Source organism: Sinohyriopsis cumingii, chromosome 1, assembly GCF_028554795.1.
Source record: "Sinohyriopsis cumingii isolate HCF-2022 chromosome 1, ASM2855479v2, whole genome shotgun sequence".
In the NCBI taxonomy this organism is placed as follows: domain Eukaryota; kingdom Metazoa; phylum Mollusca; class Bivalvia; order Unionida; family Unionidae; genus Sinohyriopsis; species Sinohyriopsis cumingii.
Genome location: NC_142961.1, coordinates 133,920,765 through 133,947,157, shown reverse-complemented (window position 1 = coordinate 133,947,157; position 26,393 = coordinate 133,920,765). Strand labels below are relative to the sequence as shown.

The window sequence follows — 26,393 nt, the reverse complement described above, 5'->3', positions numbered from 1 at the left end:
TATGTATTACAGATTTGTCTCTTGCATGATGTAACATCAATAAGGCCTACCATTTTGAAATGATATTTAAGATGAGTGTGGTTGCCCCATGGTTTCAGGGTCAAGCATTTAGCCATCAAAGTTTGGTAGCCCCAAAATTTGGAGTCACTTTATCTTTGGAGTAATCTTGATTAAGATTTTGAAGCTTACTAACCAGCTGAGTATGGACCTGAGTAAATAAACAATTCTTTCCAGTCTTGAAAGGTACTTTGTAAATTTCTCACCCAGCATGCAGTGGGAGTTAAACTTGCCATGTTTATCAAGATGCTGACCTCAACCCCATGGGATGAAATCCAGTGCCTGGGATGGGAATCATAATTGATTGCAGGGCATATGGGAAGGGAATTTTTTTGCTTTTGATGGCTGTAAGGATTATCATCTTTTGGATTGCTTTTTCATGGGGCTTTTGTGCGTTTTCATGGTGACAGCACAGATAATGTTTGCTGTTGACAGATTACATCCACATTGAAAGGAAGTCACTAAGGAATGGGGTGAAAGACTCCTATTCTATCCCATGTACCAAAATATACAAGAATTACTATCATATGTATAGTAATGGGATAAACAAGTGTTTTAAATATTTAATTAGATTCAGTTATTCTCAGTGGAACAGTAACATTAATATGAAGCCAAATCATGACTGTTTGCTTCCTTGATAACATTTTCTGGCTTGGCCGTGTTGGATTAAAAATATCCGTGATTCAATCTGTTCACATAAATTCTAAATGTGTTGGGTATTTTTTCAGTCATTTTAAAGATTAATATTGTAAAACACTGCCTGGAAAATTTAAAATAACTATGATATAAATAGTGCCGTTAGCGTGTTCCCATATTTTTCATAAATGGAAAGTTACATTGTAATATGCTGAAGTTATCCTTGTATTGGTATTAAGTGTGTATCATCAATACACAGCATGCATTGAAAGTTGTGTATTTGATAACAAGTTGCAGTAGAAGTGAATTACTGATGCCCATCCTTGACATGCAGAAGGCCAAAGTAGGAAATCCTTTGACCATCAACCATGATGAAACAACTAAGAGAAAGATGAGTGAAAAATTTTGGGAAAATACAGACCTTTGAAAAATGAAGAATGGAAATTCAGAACCTTTATTGGAAGATATTCCATTGATTGATGCCCATAAAACAAAGTTGAAAATGAAAAAGAACGAAATTCAGAACCTTTATCGGAAGATATTCCATTGATTGATGCCCATAAAACAAAGTTGAAAATGAAAAAAGAATGAACAGACATTTCATGGATTTCTCTTGAATAACAGTTTTGTCCCAAGTCTGTTTCTGGAGGTTGCAGCACTGTGCTCTCTTTGAATTGACATTCTACCCTCCCCATGGGTGTACACTGGTCTTTTGGGGGAACCTGTTTTCTTAACTCTCCAGATGTGTAATATATTGCACATAGATGAATTTAGCATGTGCAAATTTGGTATCAACTTTACATAATTTATCAGAGGAGTGGGTACATTTTTACCACTAGTGTAAATATCTTAAATACACCAAAGCAGTTTCATTAAAAATATATTTAAAAAACGCCCTCTTTAATTAAGAGTGTGCCCTGAGCAGAAACCATACAACACTTAAAATGACCCGATGATATGTGGCTTGCATCATGCCCCCTGATGGCCATGTTGCCTAGACACCCTGCCAGATAGTCATCTAGCACACTGCCTGGACCAATTGTCTGAGAGCAATACTGGCTAAGAATATAAAATAATGGGACAGGAATAGCATTTGAACATAAAATGATGAGAAGGGAATAGTGAATGAACATAAATGATGAAAACTGGGATATTTCTATACAATCAGTACATAGACTATGAATAGATTTAGACTAATGTTACATGTAGACCAAATATTTTTCTTTTTTATTTCACAAGATATCATATCAGTGATAACCATACTCTTAGTTTTCACTTGTTTGATATTAGATTTATTCAAATGAATTCTAATATTTTCAGCATTAATAAGAATTGTAGCTTTATTGCAGGAGATATCTGTAAGAAAACATATCAGTTTTGTTCTCGTTATGTGGTTATGTTACCCCAAATTTTAGATGATGAAGTTTTTTCTTACCATTGGCACACAAACAGATTATACGTGCATCTGAAATTCATCTAGATGCCATGTTTCATTATTGTTTGATTGTATGTCGTAAGTTGCCATGTTGTGCTTCATCATTCCAGGTCTCCTTGGTTTAAATCCTATAGTGCACTAAAAAGTGTGGGTCTCGCCCCCCACCAGTATGATTGCAAAATAGTTCATGTTTTGTTGATACATTAAGGAAGTTTTCGCAACAATGACATTATGGCAACGACATATCCAGATGCAGGTGCCATGTATGTGTAAAATGCTTAGACCCTGATATTCTGTCCCATACAGATCAGTCTTTATTGATCAGTCCTAACAGTTTATAGTTGAATTAGATACAGTACTTTGGTCTCCTCAAATGCAGTCAGACATATTAGTGAGTACATATGGTGATATGGTCTCTCACTTTAATGCAGTCAGAATTATAAGTGAGTACATATGGTCGTATGGTCTCTCACTCTAATGTAGTCAGACTTATAAGTGAGTACATATGGTCTTATGGTCTCTCACTGTAATGCAGTCAGACTTATAAGTGAGTACATATGCTCCTATGGCCTCTTACTCTAATGTATTCTGTTGTAGCAGTAACTGTAGGCTTTAATGGGATGTCAGCACATTACTGGCTCTATGTTGCTAATTAAAAGTCCAGTTATCAATGGTATCAAGAATTTTTTAAAGAAAAACTGTAGGAAGATTAATCCACACCCCAACCCCAATGAAATATTAAAATATTAAAGGTAAATATGTTAAACTTTTGTAAGTAATATATAATATCAAAGATAAAAGTAAACTATGTGAGACCTTGCAAACATGGTTGGAGATTTGTTTATATAAACCACATTCACTCAAAATGTCCTTGATTGTCTCAGGTGGTGGTACATCATAAAGGATCTTTGAATTCACATTGAAGGAATGGGTCTCTCAGAGTGGAAGACGAGGTTTAAAGTTGTTGGCTGACAATCCCTGTTTCTTATTGCCATCCCACCCAAGCACTTTTTCTCTCATAGTTAAAAAAAAATAATACATGAAACGTTTTTTTTTATAAAAAAAACAATCTGCCTACCTTAATTTTAAAACCAGTGCAGTAGGAAACACATTTTTTTGGTGGCATTATACTTGCATTACATTACAAGTGTAATATGTTCTAGGTTAGATGCCTGTTGCTGCCATATGTTACAAGTGTAATATGTTCTAGATTAGATGCCTGTTGCTGTCGTACATTACAAGTGAGGAGGAGTAAGAAATGGTTTGATTGTGAAAATTTTATCTTAAATATTTGTCTGAGAAATAGGCAAAGAACTAAAAATTAAATTATATGATTAATAAATATTTATTCATCCAGTTTATTCAGATCTTTGGATCCAAAAGTATCATGGATGAATTTTGTACTAAGGTGCCTTATTGCTTTTATAGTAATGCTAATCTAAGACTCCCATTTAGACTGCTTTGGGACAAGTAAGTGTGACCCAATTAAGTTGTTTTATTCATGGGGATAGTGGTCAAAGAATTAACAGTACAGGGCCCTTTTGGCCTGTTAGGGATGACAAAATTGCCATTGAGCAATTGACCCCTAAAGGAGCAGGAACAGTTAATGGGCATAGTGATCAGTTTTAATAATGTTATTGGGTTGAATCATAAATCACATAGAAGTATAGAAGCACTTGAAAGACATAAGATCGTAAATGGCATAGACATTTCAGGTTTTGCCCTAAATGACAAGAAATGAACAAGATTATTGCTGTCTGACAACAAGATGTACTGTTGGCAATAATACTGGGGAATGTTTCATTCAATATTTATGGACACAATTAAATGCATTTTCGATAATTTGTATTGGAAGAGTGTAAATGGAGCTTGATCCACTCTGGACTTGTGTCCATTATGACTTCCGCTCAGTGGTGGTTCCCAGACATCATTTAGTTCCGCCTGTGACCACCAGCAACACCACTGAAGCAGACAAAATATATTCCATATTTCTACTACCCTTTGGGCTTTGATGGTAAAATCAGCTTGCATGCTAAAAGTTCATATTGCTGGTGTTTTAGTACCTACTTATTCCCCTCAATTACCCGGTAGTGTTACATACTTAGGGAGGAACATGGAGAAATGGGATTGAATTGTCTTGAATAGTGTGAAGAAGATGGGGAAAGCCATTTGTATATTTAATGGTGCAGCTTCCATTAAAAATCCATCTAGCTAATCCACTGGATGTGAACACTGATACCTTGTGTATGCTAATTTCAAAGATTTGATTCATTTAATCAAAATACAGAAATGTAGGTCTCTGATTAACTACTTAATAATTCCATCCCAGATATCTTAACACAGATCATGTCAATTATTAATGTGTTCATGAGTTTTTGTTACTATAATTAATCAATATATCCAGACAATCCAGTTTTCCAGATGCCATATTTTCAAAATTTGTAATAATTTTCAATATTACATGAAGTTTCTATTTCTCAACAGTATATGGAGTGGGTCAAAATATTTTAACCTTTAGAATGTACTATGTTTAGATTCAACTGGTGCATCCTTTCCTATTGACTAATTTTGCTTTTAGTATGGGAGTCCTGGAGGCTGAGTGGTCTAAAGTACTCACCTTTACCAGCCACTGCCATTGCACACCTCTGTCCACATGGGTTCGAGTCTTGGACTTGGCAAATGTGGGTATGTGAGAAAGCTTGCCAGTACTGGCGATTTCCTGTGTTCATTCTCCACTAGTTCCACTGGCCACCATTTACAACTTATCTTGTGCTAAGAAATTCATTTAACACCATTTGAGTACATATTGTGCTCAGAATCAAACTGTACATCATTTCCTACATAGATGCCATCAACTATGATGGACTTGAACCAATCCGTTTGTTTTTTTTTACCATTGCCCTTGTTGTGATCCAGCAGGTGCTTGTCTGTAAAGGGGAATGGAGTTTATTTTAGGCTACACTCTTGCATCAGCGGACCATTATTTTTCATCTTGGGCACAAGAAAGTTTGTATGGTGCATCAAAAGACCAAAGGAAATAAAGATTACAGATTGTTATAATTTATTGTAGACTGATTGAATCATTCACATCCCAAGCTTTCTGTACAGAGTGCACTTGCTGCCAAAGTACTTAGAGGCATGAAATAATCAATTTCATTGGCTGACAGAAATGCTTTACTAAGTTTGATTGGCTTGGGCATCAATCAAGAGCACATTGTCAGAGTACATCAGACAGTTATTTTAGTGGACAAGGAAATTGTAGAAAACTGTACTGTTGTCAGATGCTGCATTGTCAGATTCAAACTATATGATGCTAGAAAAGTTGTGTTTTTGGCAGAAATTAACAAATCCGAGCTTGTAATAATAATGATTGTTTGAATTTCTTCAATAAACAAGAAACCATTAAAGATATCTGTGACCACCACTTTATTTTCTGAATTAACCCTCTTTTTGAGACATTGAGCCCAACCTTTTCCATTTCTGAAATTAACTCCAATCTAACACAATGAGACTTTTGTGTACACTTATCTCCAATAGCATGAACAAATGGAAACACTAATTCCAAAACTGCAGTGTTCATTTGTAAAAGAAAATACCAGAATATTATCAAGTCAGTGGTTTTTTTATTATTTGGAAGCCAGAATGTAATGCAACCTAATCCACTTCTGCCATTGAACATGTTGGGTGCATTACTGTACAATAGAAATATTAATTTTCTGGAGAAGATATTTGAGGAAATTATAATTTTCACTTGTACACAAATTATCCAGACACAAAGAAAATAATGTTTTTCAGTGTTTGAAAAATTAGGTAAATGACATTATTTTAATGAAAAACATTCATATTGTGTTTACAAAAATGTTTTCACAAATGCATATACACTGAAACCATCTCAATAAAGAATAATCAAGGAACAGAGATCCAACAATAAAGTAATCCAGCACCCAGGATTAATTTGAATATCCCATCTTGGTTCTACTGGCCCAAAGGACCTGGTGATTTTCAGCTCTTCTGGTCACTGGTCAGGAGAGTTTAAAGAATGGCCTGATGTCCATCCATCCATTAGCACAATTTGTAATCACTACTCCTCCTAAACTACTTGGAGGATTGCCATGAAATTTTACACAGTCATCCTATAGTCTAGTTGTTAGTCCTAAATAAAAATTGTGCTGCTTGGATTTCCAATGTGGACACAGTGGCCATCTTGAAAATGTTTTTATTGCTGCTTCTTCTGAATGGATGGTCATATGCACATATGGTTTTCACTGACAGATTTATTATGATGTCTAGCTGGGCTAAATGAAAATAGCTTCAATGCTATCAAGGCATCCATCTTGAAAATCTTGTTATCACTACCCCTGAATAGCAGTCCTTATTGAAATAGGGGCTTCACCCAAGACTTTTTATAATATAAAACTTTTTATAGATACTCCCTCAGAATGGATGGTTATATCAACACTTAGGTTACACAGCAAGACTTGTTCAGAGATCCAAGTTGTTCTAAATGAAAACGATGCTGATCTGATTTCAATATGGCCACCACAGCTGCCATCTTTAAAACCTTATCACTACTAATGGAAAGTCACATTGACATGGGGTTTTCACCAAAAGACTTATAATGATCTCTGCTTTGTATTAAATGAAAATGGTACTAATTCAACATCCATTATGTCCACCACAGTAGCTTATTTGAAAATGATACTGTCACTGAAGAATATCAGAGATAGTTTCAACACTCAGAGAGTATAAAAAAAGAAATGATCTAGCTTGAATTCTTGGAAATTGCTATCATCCATCAGAGCATCAGTCCCTACAAGGGACTCTTGCTTACAGTTATTAATATGTCTACAATTATTTTTAAAAAAGTGATAAATGAAAAACTTGAATAACAAACAACAAGAAAATTCATACTTGATATACTGCAGTGGATTTATTATCAAAAGCAAGTTGGGGTTTTTTGTTGGTTTTTTTTGTTTGTTTTTTTTTCAAATGTACTTCCGCTTATCTTCGTATGATCACTAAATAATATTGTAAAAAATATAATAGGAAATTCTTGGTGAACATAAGTTACTGATCAAACCTCAATCTGCCTGAGTACTTGATCAATTGATGATGTTATCATACCTATTTGAGGAAATAGCACAGTGTTTGTGGTTCAGGTGATTTATTCGATTAGATGTCAAGCCACTGTACAACAGTCAGAATTGCCAAAGATTTCCAATATTCTGCAAAAATATTATTTGTATTCAAGTATTTGTTACAGCAATAGCTAACATTTTTTGTCAGGTGAGGAATGAATTATAGAATTGCATAAATGCAAGCAAAACGTAAGTTTTCATGGAACATTTGTTCTTACAGCAAGTTAAGAAATATTCTAGCTATGTATAAAAGCTGCATGATATAAAAGTTAATGACTCTGAAAAGATAATACACTCCCTCACTATAAGACCCTTCATTATAGGGAAGATATTTGCTTGAGACGAGTGAATTAGGGATATAATTCATCAAGCAGGTAAAAATACTTATGTTTCACCCACGAGAGGAAATATATCGTTATTTGCTCAGAGCAAAGAAATATTCATTTTATTTTTATGCAAAAATATATTGATGTGGAATATGTATAATTGTTAAAAGATTGAAGTAGTATATTTCTTGCTGGGATATGCACAATGTCAGTGGTTCACCGTCTGCAGTGTTTTGTATATATTTGCACAGAAAATATAAGTTACATCATTCTCTTTCCCATTTCAAGGTGAAATGGCACATACAAATAAAATACAATGTAGAAAAATAGTATTTACACCTGGTTGGTCTTGAATGCAAGGTAGCCATACTTACCAACAGACCGTGGAAGCATCTAAGAATAGCTTAAAATTTCTTGCTCATAATGTTGTCAATATATCTTGTGCAAAAATATTTATTGTATTTCACTCCATTGTATTTACAAGATTATTTCTCCCAGAAAGTCCAATATTTCACAGTCTAGTTTATCATAAAATGGAACAAGGTGTATGTACCTGTTATTCGCCAAGTGTGGTCACTGATCCCATTTATTTAGTGGTAGTAAAATAAATGGACATGTGTAACGTATTTGATTATGAGGCACATGCACTTTAAAGTGATATACTCTACGGTTCACATGGACAGTGTTATAATAATAACGTACTGTAATAGTTTATATGTTCACAATTTGCCAGAAAGTGAAGTCTTGTTCTTGGAAACATATATTGATATAAAAGCACTGTTTTTTCCACTCAGATGAATCGTTACTTTAAATAAAAATGTAAATAAGAAAGTCACAAAACTGCTGTTTTATTTTACCCTAATTCTTAATGTTATTCATTTCTGTGTAATAAATATTTTTAGAAAGAAGGTATATCTTTCTTTGGGGTAAAAAAAAAAAAAAACAACTGTGGGTTAGGAAACCTTTTATGGCTAACTAATTCATCTTCATATCTTCAGTAAATACCATAGATTTTTTCTTTTGATAAAAACTGGATCAACAATAATGAACACAACAGTAGCTTGAAGTAAAGTTTTTTTACAGTCTGTTTTATTCAGCAATGGGCATGCCAGAAAACAAAAGCCTGCAGGTTTGATCATGTACATTTATGGTCAAAATGGCCATTGAACAACTTCAAACAGAATCCTTATCAGATTTTACTATGATGATTTTGAATACGATGGTATGGCTTTTGTCATAAAGATCCCATAGCCCTTTAAAATTCACTTTGTCTTATGTGAAGGTTGCATGAAGAAAGAACCGATTGTTTAAGTCTGTTGGATTTGAAACATACCTAAAAGGAATTATAGAGCATGAAAATGAATTGTGTGGACTGATTTTACACAATATTTCTATGATACTACCTGGTCAGCTATGCCTCATTTAACTGCCCCAGAAGGAAAATTTGGAAAGATCGTGCTGATTGTCTGTTCACAAATCCAGGTATCAGAAGATCACTGTGCGCCCCCTTGCTGCCGCAAAACAATGGCATATTTGGTTGAGACAAGACAAAACAAACAGAAAATAATTAGTTGTTGCTGTAAGATGGCTTCCAGTAAATCTGCTAGATTGGTTACCTATAGCAATGCTATTTTTGTACCAGTCAAATGTTAGAACAAATTCATGACAAACAAACACCCATTGAGAAATACACCTTCCTTAAGAATTTATCCATTGATTTTACTGGCACAATGCCAAAACAAAAGGTAACTTTTTTTCTCCAGTGGATAATGACTAATGGCAAGCATAAAAGAGAGTATGAAATTATTTATAAAGCAAGAAGGGGAATTGATAGTGAAATTTGTTGACTTTCCCAAAGTGCACTTGAAAATTCCATTCAGTAATCCTTTTTTTAATTTTTGCTTACCATTCATTCCACAATATTTTGTCATCTTTTCAAGCAAAATAGTGGAATAGTACATGTTATTCTGAAAGCCAGTTAAGGCAGCAAGCTTGCAAGAGAGCAACATATGATGTAAGAAGTGTATTCAGTGTCAAAACGTGATGATGTATTTCTATTTTCTCACAGGTGGGTTCAGAGAGTGGGATGGGGTTCAACTTTTGCAATTAAAATAGTGTAATTTTAAGCATATAGGGAAAGTTTGCCATTTCAGCACAAATGAACCACCATCTTTTCAAAATCAAACCTCCATAGAAAGAGTCCTATTTGCTAGTTTCTTCTTGCACATGATCAGCTTTGTGTACTTCAATATATTGTCAATAATATATTAGGACTTGCTTATCTATCATGCAAGTAGCCCGTATTTTTATTGCGTGCTTGTACAAATTTTCCTGTACATTATTTTCATTTTACCCTCCTGCGTTCCTTGATGTCAAAAGTAAACTTGCATCTGTCAAAATGCTAAATGAATCATGATTACAAGTGTATACTAATAGATGTAATCAGTAAGAGATAATCAGTTATTGCCAATAGATTTTACTGATTTCATATTAAATATGTTATTGATACAGAAGCTCCTTTTATTGTTCTTTAAACAAAATAAATGTGTTGTACTAGCATGTGTCTTTTTTCATTGACACACAATTACACACTGAAATGTACTAACACGTTTCTTTTTGCTGTGATACCCCCAGTTACATTGTGAAAGGTACTAGCGTGGTTTTTTTGTTGCATTGACACACATTTGCACAGTGGAATGTACTTGCATCTTTCTTTTTGCATTGATGCACAATTACACAGTGAAATGTACTGGTATGTTTCTCTGTTGCATTGACACACACACAAAGACACAGTAAAATTATACTAGCATCTTTTTTGCATTGATACACAAGTACACGGTGAAATATACTAGTTTGTTTCTTTCACACCAACACACAATTACACAGTAAAATGAACTGGCATGTTTCTCTTTCTCATTGACACACACACACACATAAACACAGTGAAATGTACTAGTGAGCTTGTTTTTGTATTGATACACACAAAATTACATAGTGAAATATGCTGTCGTAATACAAGGCAAGATTGGTCTCAGGAGGGAGAGATTATCAGTACACTCTAATGTTTCATCACAGCTTAAAATCATTGACAATTCAAAAGAACTTTTTTCTCTATTTGCACTAAAATTTCAGTGACAAAACATTTCTCAACTAATCAAAGTAAAATGGTAGAAAAAGCAAGACATAAAAATGTATTTGTTCCTACCTTGCCAATATGGTTTTCTCACTTATCTCATTACCACATTTTTCCTCCTTAGAAAACGTACCTAGTTAGAAATTTTTTGGATTATTCAGAACTCATTATTGTTTTGGTGTATTATTAGTTTAATTAACACAAGTCAGAAGGTGATCTCCATACACCTTATATGCACCACTTTTCCTATATCACTACTCCTTAGATTGAATTCAATGGTACTTGTATTTTTTTATATTATAATTTCTCATTTAAGCAGGAAACATACAGACAGTTGTTTGGAAGCCAAGTTAATATAATCATAAATACTTTTTAGGATAGTTTTTGTCTTTCCTACAAAAGCAAACAAGGTTATATTATGATAATATTGGTGGTGGTGTAATACCATGCACTCCTCTTGGTGAAGAATTTGTTACTGAAATTCATGGATTTGCTTATGTGCAGATGACAAGTTTCATAGAAGCCATGGTTATTAATGCAATAGTGCTTTCTACTGGGGGAACTGTTTGGTGAAGTATTGGGGCAACTGTTTGGTGAAGTATTGGGGCAACTGTTTGGTGAAGTATTGGGGCAACTGTTTGGTGAAGTATTGTACCCCTGCTAAATGTGAAGGATATATAAATATTTCACCATACAACACTCTGAGAGAACATTTCCCAAGGGAGATTTTGTTTTTTTTGTTGGTTTTAAGAGCACCTGAAATAAGTTTTGGCTGTATCAAGCCAATGAAATGAGAGCTAAGTGCCTTTCCCAAGGACACACACAGACGGACATTTGCTGGCCTTAGTGAGCACTGAACCTGCAACCCTTGGATTAGGAATTCAGCACAATACCAAGTGAGCTACCTGAGGTCCCTCATAAGGGAGGAGGCAGTTGTGAAATTAGTATAGTACATCATGTGAGATGTAACATCGGTGGGTGGCAGTAGTACCCACTGGAACAGGTATAATCACACTCATCATCTACAGCATTCTGTAGTCAGTAGTCAAGGGAAAAATCATACTGTCCTAAAATTAGATTCCTGTAGTCCACCAATTGGAACTTGAGAATCAATCATGTGATGTAATGCTTTGCAATGAATGCTGTTCCTATCCTTAAATAGTAAATAAAATGATGATAATCCTACAAGAAAAAAAGACCATGATTTTTAGCTTTATTTTCCATTTCTTGCAGGGTATTGGACATTAAATCCCTCTCACCTGGTTCAACCAATCATTTGGACAACAGCAAAGACAATTCTACTGGTCAACCTTCTGTCTTAGATTCCACAACAGCTGACCTCACAACAAATGGAAGTACAGACAGTAAGTTGAACATGTTCATGCCTATTTCATTAAATTTATTTATCTCAGTGGCAGTATTTGTCACATTTTCAAATCAACGAAGACTCAGTTTGACTTGCCATAAAGATTTTTTTTCTTTTTTTTTGTTGTTGCCCTAAGTGGCAGTTGACAAAACAGCTTTAGTTGATTATTTCACTTTTACTCCTGGACACCTCACTTGTTAACACATTAACCTCTAGCAACGACTTAACGGGGCAGGAGGTAGTAGCCAACTGCCTAGCTCTGTAGCGTCATGGGCATGCATGGTACACTAAAGTGTTTGGTATTATAGAAAGGTAGACATAAGTAGCGCTACAATGATGCCATATAATATGGAATATCTAGTTGCACTACAAAATATAGATTTTAAAAATCTCATTTTTTGGGCCCGACTTTTTTCTACCCAAAATTCGCCCATGATCGGAATCTGATTTTGTGTCCGGATTTTAGACTTTTTGATCTCAGATCTAAGGCAAACCAGTATGAACTGCAAACAGACAGATGAACCTTTGCAAAAAGTAGGATAAGATGTGCATTTGGAATAAAGAGTGGTCTCCATACAAAAATAATGGCTTCGTTTTACTCCCCCACCCAAAAAAAAAGAACTCCAATTTTTACCCTTCTGCTCATGCGCGAGTCAAATAGCCAATGAAAAACGATGTTTCTAACACAACTAGGCAGTATGTTATTGAAAGATCACCAGGATTTGGTGTTTTGGGATCTATTCAGAAATAGCTTTCAAAATGTGTTTCCTACTTGATTTTCAGGCGAAAATGACAAAAAGCTCCAGGGGTTAATTTGTTAACTCCTGTTAGTCTTGTGCTGAAAACTGGTTCGAATGATATTTTTTCTGCACAGATTGTATTCAGATGCATTTATTGTGATCATGTGTAGCCACAATGTAAAAAAAACTTAACGTGTGTGTGTATATATATATGCATGCAATTAAAACCTAGTCTAGATCATCATCATAATCATATCATCTGCATATTTATTTTCAGAAGCGTACTCATTCATCTTACAAGATCTAATCTCCCTTTGGGGCAGTGTATTATATACCAGTATTTAGCATTACAATTTCAGGGATGTTAAGTACAATATACAGTATGGCCTGTTTACAATCGGCCAAGGGAACAAACAATTTAGCTCCTTATTTATGGATCTCATTATACACAAGAGGTGAAAAGGAAACTTAATGGGGGGGGTGGGTATGCTGTGTTCATTATACATAGTCTCTCGCTAGATCACCTATTGCAATATCAGTTGATTTTTAGTTGAATTTTTTTAAAGCATTTTGAGCACAATATTGGTAATATCATGGTGAGGATGGAAATTGGATGCCTTTTCCAAGGCAATAGACATGGGTGGGTATCAAACCCAGGACCTGTGGATTACAATCTGATACACTACCAATTTAGCTACATCAGCTTGCCCATTACACAGGAAGTTTGTTGTATGCTTACTCCAGTGCAGTTGGAACCTTGTCCAGATATCTGTATTAACCAATGCATTTTGTCACAACAGCCATTTTCCCTGCAGCAGTGCCGACCTCATAGTAAGCAATCTTCAGATTTTTTTTTTTTTTTTTTAAATTTAATTTTAAGCTTGCTATGACCATCTTGGTAGGAATTTTAATTTATATTTACCAATGAAGATTGTGTCACTGATTATTCCTTTTGATGTTCTAGGTCTGCCACCTTTTCCATTCTTTCCTATTCTCACAGGTACCAGGGAGCCATTTGGTTTGATTATCATGGAGTCAAACAGTGTCATAGCTACATGGACAGCAAATGCATTTCATTGACACTGTTTTCTGACCTTGCACTTGCCATGATTGTGTACAAGTAAATTCTCCAATATCTCTGATCGGTTATTATTATCTAATCTAGGTTCACCCATCTTAAGCAGCCCATTCAAGTGGCTTATGGCACTCAGTGGGACAGTGAATCTTAAAACTGTCTTGCCCAATTTGTGGAAAGAGTATTGTTCAGTTAATTTTTGTTGACAACTGCCTACAGTCAAAATCACAATACTCAACTCTGATAACACATAACAGTCCTATTTTAACCTCAATTTAATTTTGGAAAGGAAAGTTTTGAAACCACACGTTTCGTTTTGGGTGATAATAATTATCAGAAATATTTTGTAGCAAAGATTTTGAATGTTCTTTTTGAATGAGATAAACATGATTCATTTCTTTTCCATTTATGGAATGAATTGTTGATCACACATACGTTGAGTGGCATCCATTCTTCTTATTATATCCCCCCCTTGATATATTTGATTGAATCCTTTAAAGGTGCAAATGGGTATGTGCTGTAGTTGGAGGTGTAATCAAGGCAGCTTGAAGCCACCTGAGGTCAGTCCTGTCACAAAGATAAAAAGAAAACATTCCACCAAAGTTCAGTCAAGTAAAGATGTCACTCTAGATATGTGGCTGGTGCTTTAATGGCTAATTATTTACTATAAGAGAAGGTAGGGTGCTACAATATAATGTACTTTTCAATTTTGTAAGGTCTTGGCTAACCCATTGTTATCAGACGTGCCTAAGTGTAACTGCAGTCCAAAATGTTTAGTTAATTGGCATAAACCACAAGATATTATCGGAGAGTGGCTGAAGATGTTGACTTAATTCGAGCAGAATTCAGTTAATATTATTTGGAATTTCCGCTTTGCATTGGAATGAAATGTACATGCACTATATATAACCTTTAAGATTTACAAAAATATAAAGTTAATTATTATTTCAACAGAAAAACTGAAACCTCCCCACGTTAGGTTAATTAATCTTAGCTATCACAAAATACAGTTGTTTAATTGGTTAATTTGGTATATATATTTGACACATGGCTGGATAGACTGAGGGAGTCAGTTCATGGCATTGTGAAAGATTTTTATTTTTGTTCCCATTTTGTTCACAGAGGATAATTTGTATGTGTGTATGTGTGACTTGGCTTTTTTGACGTAGTTTTAACAATTTTTCAGTCATATCGCTACATTGTCTGCAATGTGGCAGTTTATATTGATGTCTAGCACTGGGGCATCAGGCCACAGACATGTAGCCTGATGTCCCACCTAGTCACATTATCTTGACACCAGGCCGACCAGTCCTAACACTAACCTCTTAATGCTGAGTGCCAAGCGAGGCAGCTGTTAGTACCATTTTTGTAAGTCTGTGGTATGACTCGGCCGGGGATCGAACCCACGACCTCCCACCTCTGAGACGGCCGCTCTAACCACTAGGCCACCAGAGCGGTTGAGGATAATTTGAACATGAGATAATTGATTTAGTCCTGGCACATGCTAATTACAAAATTATCATTCATTAATTTAATAATAATTATTCAGTGGCATTATTAATTATTCAGTTGCATTAATGCTTAAATGTGAAGACTCCAGCCTGTTCATGGCATCCTCCTTAAAAATAAATTTTAAAAAAATATATTTTATTTGTGTTAAAGAAATGATAGAGATATATTGAAACAGACAAAACAAAATTAATTTTCTCCATCTCTTTCATTCACTCTTATCATGATTGCATCACTGTGTCCTTTTAACAGCATTGCTATGTAGATAATTATCTTACATTTCTTTGAAAAATCTCAGACAAGTTCTTTTTGTAGCACTAGTACATTTTTTTTTTTGAAGCACACATAGCATGAACAAACCCAGGTGGACTGGTTTAGGATTGGTAGACTTTTTTGTGTAAACAAAGGATCACATTGTGTAAAGTTACCAAGGTCTTTACGTTCTTTCACCTTCAGCAACTAAGCATCAAGATTTATACTCATTAGCGGTAACTGAAAATCTTGTGGTTCTTTTAAAGATATTGCCGATGATGGGCAGTGAAACATGAATTTTCAGTGACTTCTTACAATAAGTCAAACCAATAAATCAGGGCCACTACTTGAGTTAATGAAGCATGAACGATTTATACTCCCTTCAGTGGTGGTCACTGAGCAGATTGTTGTGATGCAGCACACGACAACTCTGTTGACTAAAAGGGGGCTATGGACCCTGCATAGATACAAGTACTTTAAAATAAGACGTGTTTTGTAACAACTTCGACAGGAAATTCCAGGTGTCCATCATAGTCCACAAATTTTAGATAGTCATGGTACTTCGGTTATTCTGTTTGTTGTGTGTTATGTTTTGTACGCTTTATTATGAATTTTCTCAGGTATACAAATAATTAGGGGGAGAAGAAAAATAAATATCACTTTCTTAAGAAAGTAAAATTTTAATATATTCATTAGAATTAAAGGATCGAGTTATATATTTTTATATTATTTCATGGATTGGGGATGTATGTAAAGGATATTGATAATACAATACAGTATATTTTTATAATGTTCATGTTTACATAATATATTTGATCGTGGGATTTTGAGCATAAATGCATTCTAAGCTTGTCTTTTTTCAGGAATACAAGGTCTGGGTTGCTTTTAGAATACTTTTAAATATTCTGTGTTTCCTGCACTGCATTTTACTGGCAGTTATTTTACATTTTGATTTCAAATTTTGTGTCGCATCTGAATCTTAATATGTTTTTGGTGAGAATGTGAGATAATATTATTAATCTGATTTATTCTGTACAATTAAAAATCATCAGATCAGCTACCACATGTAAATGCTTATATGCTGAGTCTGCACAGAGTGCATATAACCAGATCTACCATCATATAATACTCTGGCAGCTCTGTGTCTATGCAGTTTGTTCAGGATAACCAGTAGAACAAAGAACACAGACCCAGATTTGCTGGCGCATTATGCAATGGCACATCAGAGTCTGTGTTGTCTGCAGTTGTAAGTGAGTATATATAGTACCAATGTAGGTCCTTGGGTAATTTATTATACGTGTATGCATTGTCGTGATGTGGCCTTCTTAGTGTTGATGTGCTATAAAACTTTAACAATTATTTAAAAAGAGAAAAGCTAACCAAACTGTACCACCTTAAACTCTAAGAGTCTGTTTACAGACTTGGCATGTACCAGTTAGCTGTAGATAAATAATGTGCAAGCAAAACAATACAACGATTTCCAAAAGAATATTCACAAAAGTATGGAAATTTAACCAAGGGCTATAGTCTTTTAAGACAATGTTTCCATTTACTCCTTCGTTTGGATTGGTCATTTGTACTTATTTCATTGCAGTGTGCATGCGGAACCAGCTGCATATCAGTGATTTTGAAACGTTTTTACTTTCGTTGACAGGTTTAGTGCAAGACAATTTCAGAATGTGATTTTATCTAAAATTATCTTCTGTTATTTGATTGGTAGATGTCTACACACATGGCAGGTCCCCATGTCTTTTCCAAAGCTTGCTGCGAAAATCGTTCATGTCCCTGACAGTCAAATTTATGAGAATGGGCTGGTCAGAGGTTTACTTCTTTCTTTAGACTGCAGCAACACAGGAAGGTGACAATCAGATAATGAAGTGCCCATGGTTACTGATTGTTCTCCCATCTTGTTTTTGTATACATGTGCTGGTCCCAATGACGATCAATCACCATGTCCTGAAAAATCTTGACATGTGAAAAATAGATGTTCAGTGCCCTGTCCTCATCTGTGGCAGTTTAACTTGGCACATGATAAGTGTAAATTATAAGTGTTTCCAAGGAGGTTTGAGTGGTATGGGTTTTATATTTGTGTCACTAAAATAGGTTTCTTTAGCATATTCATGATGAAAACACGGCTGACATTTGTGGCATTATCTTCATCCCGATCTACAGACACTACATACCCTCATAAATCTGAAAAGACAGGGGGCCTTTAATGGTATTCAATGTGATCCAGGACTCGATCTAAATGATGATCAGGTTTTTGTTGAGTCGAGTTGAGGCTCTAATACCACAGCTAATAGTGAAGAAATCGGCCCATATCTAACTGGCATCTGACAAATCATAATTTATTTTTGTCCTGATTTTCATCACTTTCCACTCGAATATGTAGTAAACAGTGCATTGTAGTGAAAAATTAAAAATAATTTTGAACAACAGCTCTATCTATGATTATCTGTCAGGGATCTTTCCATAGGCTGCATTGTCATCTTGCTCCTCTTAAATATGGATGAAGATGGAAATAAATTATCTTTCAGTTTTCTGTATCACAAAAACATGCAACAGCATATCACGCTTTTTTAATCAGACGATTTATTTATTTTATTCATTCAGTGTTGCTCATTGAGCACAGGCTTACAGGTTTCCCAAAATATTTTGTCGGGCATCTCCCAAGTCTTAACCCAGGGTATGCTTTTTGTCAGAAAAAATAAATACACCTCAGTGTTTCTTTAATGTTTTTCCATCCATATCTCTGCTGGTACTAGTAGTGGCCAAAGTTGCAAAAGGTGATAAAACTAAGATTGCCGTGAACGTGTTTTAAAAAATAGTCATTAGTGTACCATATTTTCAATGTTAAAGCCACCCACCCCTACAGCAACACAGATTTAATTTAACGTGAGATTTGAATATTGACTAAAGAGACTAAATTTATGGCAATAAACAATTTCTCATTTAATTAATTTGTTACTCTGAGAGAAAAAAAAGTAATTCTGAAAACAACATTTTTATTATAATGAATGCTGGTAGATAGTGGGTGTACACTAATGTTAAAAGAGAGCACAATCCAGAACAGAAAACTCCATGGTACAGCTTATTTCAGGTTAACCAGATAAAATTTTCACAAATTACTCTGGCACATAATAAAACATTTATTGTAATAACATAAGCATGCAGGGAGAACACCGGTAGGATAGTACAGTGCAGACCACAAAGTTAAGGTAGCAAAACTGATGAAACAAATAAGATTTTTATTGCACTGAAGGTGCATTATTTTCCTTTGCCCCTCTAAACTGTTCTTAGTCCCACATATTTGGAGGGTGGGGTACTCATTGTCCCTGCCATTAGGATTCTGTGTGCAACACTGTTGATTTAAAACAGATATACTAATTTCACACCCATATGAAATTTCTTTGATGGTCATTATAGTGTGAACGAGCTTTTTCATTTTTACATAAAGAATTGTTTAGAGATACGTCTACCAGTTCTGATGAATTTATTCATCCGTTCTTCAATTCATCCATCTATCTATCCTCTGATACAGCACTGAGGAAAAGATGCCAGTCATTTATAGGGTATGTAGAACATAATGGAATGTCAAAGAGCAATAATAGTAAGCAACAAAATTTGTCGAACATCCTTTCTTATGTCACATCAAATACCATTATACATTTATATGGCTGAGAGGATTTTCTGACTTTACAGTTGAAAGATAAATGCATTGGAAGATGTGGATTGTTTGGACTTAAATAATTAATTGTCTGATTAACTGATAAATTTTTTCACAATAAATTGAATAGTGACAGACAATCTGTTTTTCCCAGTGATCAGTAAATCCACATAATTGATATTGAGATCACTGACATTCAACTGTACTATTATCATATTAAAGCAACTTTCTGGCTAACTGCTTTGTTTGTATGGATAAATTTGGATCAGTGCTATTTTTAAAAGCAATTTTACGGATTATACAGTTTACACTGTTCAGTCATATGTCCCTGGTGGTTTCTCCAACTTTTCCATTCTTTTTAGCAGGCTCTTCAGCAGTAACATCCTGTTAATTAGACCTGTCAGGCTATCTATAAACTTTTATTCTCAGCTTCTCCCAAGCTGGGACTACACATTATTGATATTGCCTTATTATCCCAGTCTGATCCCTCACTCTTTTAATTTCTGGTCCCACTGGGTTCCTTTTGAGAGGCAGGAAATTATTTTATAGTTTTTGTTGTGGAAGAACTTCACAATGAAAGAGAGCCCCTTATGAGGTAAAATAAGATAGTTTACCATTCCAAATGACTTATAATATCTTGGCAAGACAGGTTAAAACAGTTATGAAGAAAGAATGAAGCATACTTCACTTAAATTGGGCCAATTTGTAAGGCAGTTTGTCCATCAAGGTGTATAATTATCTTGAGTCATTGGAGAGTTTTTAACCAGATGTAGCTGGTATTTTGGTTGCTGTTAAGAGAAGATGAGTAATTTGTCAGATTTTCCTCTGTCACTCATCCCCAGCCTTTGTGGTGATTAATGCTCTGATCCAATCACAGCATCCCACTTCTGACACCAAGTTTTGATTATCACTGCTGGTTGAACCCTTTGCATGCTGAAAGTAATGTAGTGTCAAGATTTATTAAAATTTGTGTATTTCTAGAGTCAATATAAAAAGAATTTAAGATTCAACAAAGAATAGCACAAACAGATAGCTGCTGATGTAGCTGAGGTGTTTGATGTTTACAGTGTAGATAGAATGTGAATTCTGTCCATTAAATTGTCATAAAGAAAATGGATAAAGACCTCATGGGTCTCAAAAATCTCTTACTAAATGTGAAAATGTATCTGCAGTAAAACATTTTTAATTCAAACATTTAGCTCCTGACATCACTCAAGTAACTCACTCAGTCTTGCCATAAGTCCTTCTTTTGCCTCTAACTTCAAAAACCCCAAATGACTTTAACACAAATTTTTAGGGCCCAGAGCATGTTTGAGTCTTCAGAGTTTTGGCAATATTTTATAAATTCAGAGTGTTTCAATTTATCTGAAGTTTTCTTTTTACCTTACTAACTTACCTTCTTATTACCAGATTTCTTATTGAAAAACTGCTAATGACAAGCTTCTACATTTCTACAAAAACTCTGCATGACAAAAGTTCTTATATTTCATTAGTATTTCTTTTCATTTTAGGTGGTCTTGATACTTTGGTTTCCACCAATGCCAGCACAGTTCTCAGCAGTAGTGACTCTTGGGTAATATCTGGAGTTCCATCCCCTGAAATAGGTAGGCTTCATTCCTATGAACACTGCAATTACCATGGCATTTCTTCCCTCTCCAATTATGAGATTAAAAATTTGTATCAGGGGCCTTAAATGTTTGTTCATTAACATGCCATCTCAATTGAACATTCCAAATGTATAAATGATACGTATTCATCAAACTGGGCATATGAAGAAATATTTTCTTTAGTTTAATTAACTCTCTGATTTTTATAATGCCTCCCCACTCCAGTAGACCCCATCCCTGATATGGTCTGTGTGAAAATACAGTGATTGTGTTAGTTCTGACTGAATGTTGTGACAGTTTGAATTAATTTTACAATGATACAAGTAAACATGGTTTACAACTATCAATGGGAAAACCTGCTGGCAGTTTAAGAACATTAATTTTCTTTTGAAAACTTTTGTAAAGGTAGTGTAAAATTTCTAATGATATTCCGGTTTTACAAAAAAAATTATACAAAACTGGTTGGCATATTTCACCAGTTATAACAACTGGTGCAAATTCTTTTTTCTTTGAAATTTTTAAAATTGTAACAAAAATACATTATGTGGAAAGAGTGACAAAAAATGGTTTCCTGAGAGATTTGATTTACGTAAATTAATTCTGTTACTTGTCTTTATCTAATTGAGGTTTGTTCGATTTTCCTTTGGCCTGCAAATTTGATTGAGTAGTTTTTTCTACACACATTATAGATTTTCATCTCCACTTGAAAGATTTGTGTCATGCAGAGCTCAAAAAATTCTGTGTAAATTGGTACAAGTCTGACTGGGCGGTGTCAATAATTTTCCAAGCAAGAAACTCATAAAGATGGTTTTATTCACTTTATTTGTCTTGGTTTTAGGCTATTCATCAAATTATTTGTGGGCACATTGTCAGTGGAAAGTGTTTGCTTTTGCTGGAAATAAAGAATAAAATGGGTTTGGAATATTGTACAAACCATTTCCATGGTCTGAAATGGAATGCAATATGTGCTACCCACACCTCACATATGATTAACACAGTCATAAAAATAGTTTACATTCATCAAAAAATGTATAATTGCTTTAAATCCAATTTGGGGTTATTTTCCTTGTAATAAGTTTCACTTATTATTGATTATTTTTGCACACACTGTAAATTTAGAGCCTTCTGACATCAAATATGACAGCAATTTGTTTGTCTTCTGTTAAAAAGAGGCAACCAGTGATAAAACTAAGGGAGATGTTTGCTGTGAACAGTGGTGTAGGTGCACACATTTTTCAACAGATCTTGTTGGAACACATTTTTGTATAAATGTCATAAGCTAATTTTTAAGAGAGAGGGGAAAAATCATTAAGTTGCACATGCACTTACATGTTTTGAGATCAGCTGATGGAACATCCAGAAAGACTTATGTTAATTTGCTAATTTTGGAATTATTAATTCCTCATTATGACAATTATATATTCAATTAAATGTGGGTATTATCCTGTAATTTTCAGTAACATAATATATGTGATTCAAATTAAAGTGCAAAGAGACATACAATATAGTTTCCAATTCAGTTACTTAGAAGGAAGGCATGAACTTTAATTTAGTGCTTACTGCTTAGAGTAGGCAGCTTTGTTGTAACATCTCCCATAGCCATTTTAAGCCAAACTGTCAGCCACTTTGATGAGCTAAAGTTTATGGGCAAAAATGTCAAACCATTAAGATTTTCAGTTTTGTGCTAGACCCGTAAAATCTGTCAATACCACTAGCATGCCCCTTAATTTAAATGATTCAGGTTTTATGAATTGTAAATTTATGATCTCAACTGATAGCTAATGGTCCTTGTCATGGGACTGATATTAGTTGTGTTTTCTCAGTTGATGCCAAATAACAATTTTTCATGGGCGTCTTGTTTATTGTCCACAAAGGGAATGCTTAATAGCCCATATCGTGCAAATTCATCTAGGTATTTGTTTGCGAGATCAGTCACGGGGGAGTGAGCCATTCTGATTCATTTATCTGTGACCATCAACAATACACAGGTGCAATGTTTGAATTGAAATCATGGAATGTTTCTTCATAGGGGGGATAAACTGAAGTAAACTTTGCAACAATGAAATTATTGTTTTTATTTCTATAAGCATCTGTCTACTCATCAGGCATAAATGTGCCATTTCAGACATTTCCTATACCAGATGCCATCATTTTGTGTTTGTCAAATTATATGTTTGTATTTAGATAAGAAATTGTTCATAGAAAGATGGAGGGGATGTTTTATGGTTATTTTATTTCTTGACGTTGTGACTAAAATGTGAGCAATATTGATTATTTTTAATGTCAATTTGTAACTTTAAAAAACAAAAATATACTGATACCTGTAGAACACAATGGCTTGGGTATATATACTATATATACCAGTATGTAGAGTCAGACACTGCAAATGACATAGACCCTAATCTGCCTTCACAAAATGTGTCAGTAGATCAGGGTCTGTGTTATTTATCCTACTGATTACTTCTAATTACCTGTGTAGATCCCGATCTGTCAGTGCATTTTGCTGTGTCAGATCTGGATCTATGAAGTATGCAGATGGACTGGACTATTAAGCAAGTAAATGTGGCATATATTTTTTTAGTACTTGTAATTCATGAAAATGCCCAGACAGAAATTTTATTTATGGCATTGACATTTTTTCCACTAGGTATTTAAATATGTAGTATGTAGACATAAAATCCATGAAAATGTGTGACCCACAAAAAAGTGAATCCACAATATTCTCTGACAAACTTAAAGGCTAGGTTATCCTATACCACTAGAGAAATGCACATATATATATTTATATAGTCATTTCAGTATTGACAGCTATGTAATTTTTTTGCATTGAGAATTAGAATTTCACTGAGAATATATGACATTTTTTAATTGGTTACATAACTTTTTATGTGGCAAAAATTTTACTTCCAAGAGGTCCTTATACTGAGTGTAATTAAAATGGCTTACAAGAGGTCCTTATACTGAGTGTAATAATAATGCCTTACAAGAGGTCCTTATACTGAGTGTAATAAAAATTACTTACAAGAGGTCCTTATACTGAGTGTAATAAAAATGACTTACAAGAGATCCTTATACTGAGTGTAATAAAGTATACAAGTACACAAATAGGGTATTGATATACAATGATTTACAATCACATTCTCATTAACCAGTAACAAAAATTAAGCGAAATAGTAGCATTAATCAGAACAGAATGTAACCACTTTATTGGAATCCATAAATACATCATATGAGCAGTTATACTGATGACTATATGGAGATGGGCCACTGTAATTAACATGCGGATTAATAATAAAAAACTTGTAAGAACAAGATGGATCCCAGCTTAATGCTGCATTATGTATTTTATATAACATTTATTTTGTATTGTAGATTTGTACAGGTAGCTATGGATGTATTTATTTTTGCAGCTGAATATAACACTCTTGTAGTATTGAGTGGCATTAAAAGGGCTTTAATTTTCAGCCAAGTACAAAGGCAAAAAGTCTGAACCAAAACTGCATTTCTTCACACACCAATGATAAAGCCCTGAGCTAGTAAAACACAGCAAAAATTCCAACAGTTATAGTGAGACAGTTATCAGCAAGATTGGCCATTATCTATCTGTCTGCCTCCTCTCAGGCACAAGTCTGGAGGGCTTTGGTTCCATTGTGAGGAGGAGAAGGGTGTTTTTGTTCCTCAAGAGCCTATCCATGAAACACTTTCAACTCAAGTTAAACATGGTCACCACTTCTTTTTTGAAAGGGTTCGCCTGCTGGGTTCTCTATTGACATGCTCAATCACTTGGCAGATCACTTGCCTCAATTGTGGTCTTGCACCACAGAGTTCGCATAGCTTTAAGAGTTCCTGATTAGATCTTCTGCCTTGTTGGTATTTACCTTTGTCCTGGCACTCCAGATTTCATTCTTGTTAGCAGCAAATGCTGACAAAATTAAGAGGCTTAATTTGCTTGTAATTGTGAGGTTTGCTGCCAACCATAAAACTGTTACACATTTGCATCTGCTACACCTTGAGAATACAAATGCATGTAAAAGTTTAGCAAAAACAGCCACAGCACCAGTCAAACAGAATTTCACTCTTGACTGGCTCATGGATTATACTTGTAATATTTATAATTTAACTGCAGTGCAGAAGGTTTAGAAACATACATTTACACTGAAATTGACTGATGGTTTGAACAAAATCTTGCGATGAAGTCTTTTAAAGACACCCATATTAGGTATATGGTACTATTGCAGAGAAAGTGTCATTGTATAATTTGGTAGATAAAGAACTATCCTTGCTAAAAAAAATTGGAAAAAGGTTAAAAAAAATTGTTGATTTCTTTGTTTTTGATGAAAGCTCAAGCAGATTAAAGTGAAAAGTTTTGGTTGTAGATACTTAGTTACTTAGGTACTTAGGTTCAATCCTAGATTTTTGGCACATATATTGGTTGTAGATACTTAGTTACTTAGTTAGTTAGGTTCAATCCTAGATTTTTGGCACATATATTGGTTGTAGATACTTAGGTACTTAGGTTCAATCCTAGATTTTTGGCACATATATTGGTTGTAGATACTTAGTTACTTAGTTAGTTAGGTTCAATCCTAGATTTTTGGCACATATATTGGTTGTAGATACTTAGTTACTTAGGTACTTAGGTTCAATCCTAGATTTTTGGCACATATATTGGTTGTAGATACTTAGTTACTTAGTTAGGTTCAGTCCTAGATTTTTGGCACGTATATTGGTTGTAGATACTTAGTTACTTAGGTACTTAGGTTCAATCCTAGATTTTTGGCACATATATTGGTTGTAGATACTTAGTTACTTAGGTACTTAGGTTCAATCCTAGATTTTTGGCACATATATTGGTTGTAGATACTTAGTTACTTAGTTAGTTAGGTTCAATCCTAGATTTTTGGCACGTATATTGGTTGTAGATACTTAGTTACTTAGGTACTTAGGTTCAATCCTAGATTTTTGGCACGTATATTGGTTGTAGATACTTAGTTACTTAGGTACTTAGGTTCAATCCTAGATTTTTGGCACATATATTGGTTGTAGATACTTAGTTACTTAGGTACTTAGGTTCAATCCTAGATTTTTGGCACATATATTGGTTGTAGATACTTAGTTACTTAGGTTCAGTCCTAGATTTTTGGCACATATATTGGTTGTAGATACTTAGGTACTTAGGTTCAATCCTAGATTTTTGGCACATATATTGGTTGTAGATACTTAGTTACTTAGGTTCAATCCTAGATTTTTGGCACATATATTGGTTGTAGATACTTAGTTACTTAGGTTCAATCCTAGATTTTTGGCACATATATTGGTTGTAGATGCTTAGTTACTTAGGTACTTAGGTTCAATCCTAGATTTTTGGCACATATATTGGTTGTCAAGACCAAATGAAATTGCTTTAAAATATTCAACACTCAAGGCTATTTGGCACACATATTGGCAGGCA

General features: G+C 34.4%; 1 protein-coding gene across 5 annotated transcripts in view; it reads left to right on the top strand.

The window, feature by feature from the left end:
- LOC149807888 (protein phosphatase EYA1-like) overlaps nucleotides 1-26,393 on the top strand; it is a 365,190-nt gene that overhangs the window by 239,514 nt on the left and 99,283 nt on the right. For all 5 annotated transcript variants that reach the window (XM_089971692.1, XM_089971683.1, XM_089971677.1 and 2 more), the window contains 2 exons: nucleotides 11,959-12,089; nucleotides 20,846-20,938. In XM_089971692.1, the coding sequence (XP_089827818.1) occupies nucleotides 11,959-12,089; nucleotides 20,846-20,938 (224 nt within the window). The remainder of the gene's footprint in view (nucleotides 1-11,958; nucleotides 12,090-20,845; nucleotides 20,939-26,393) is intronic.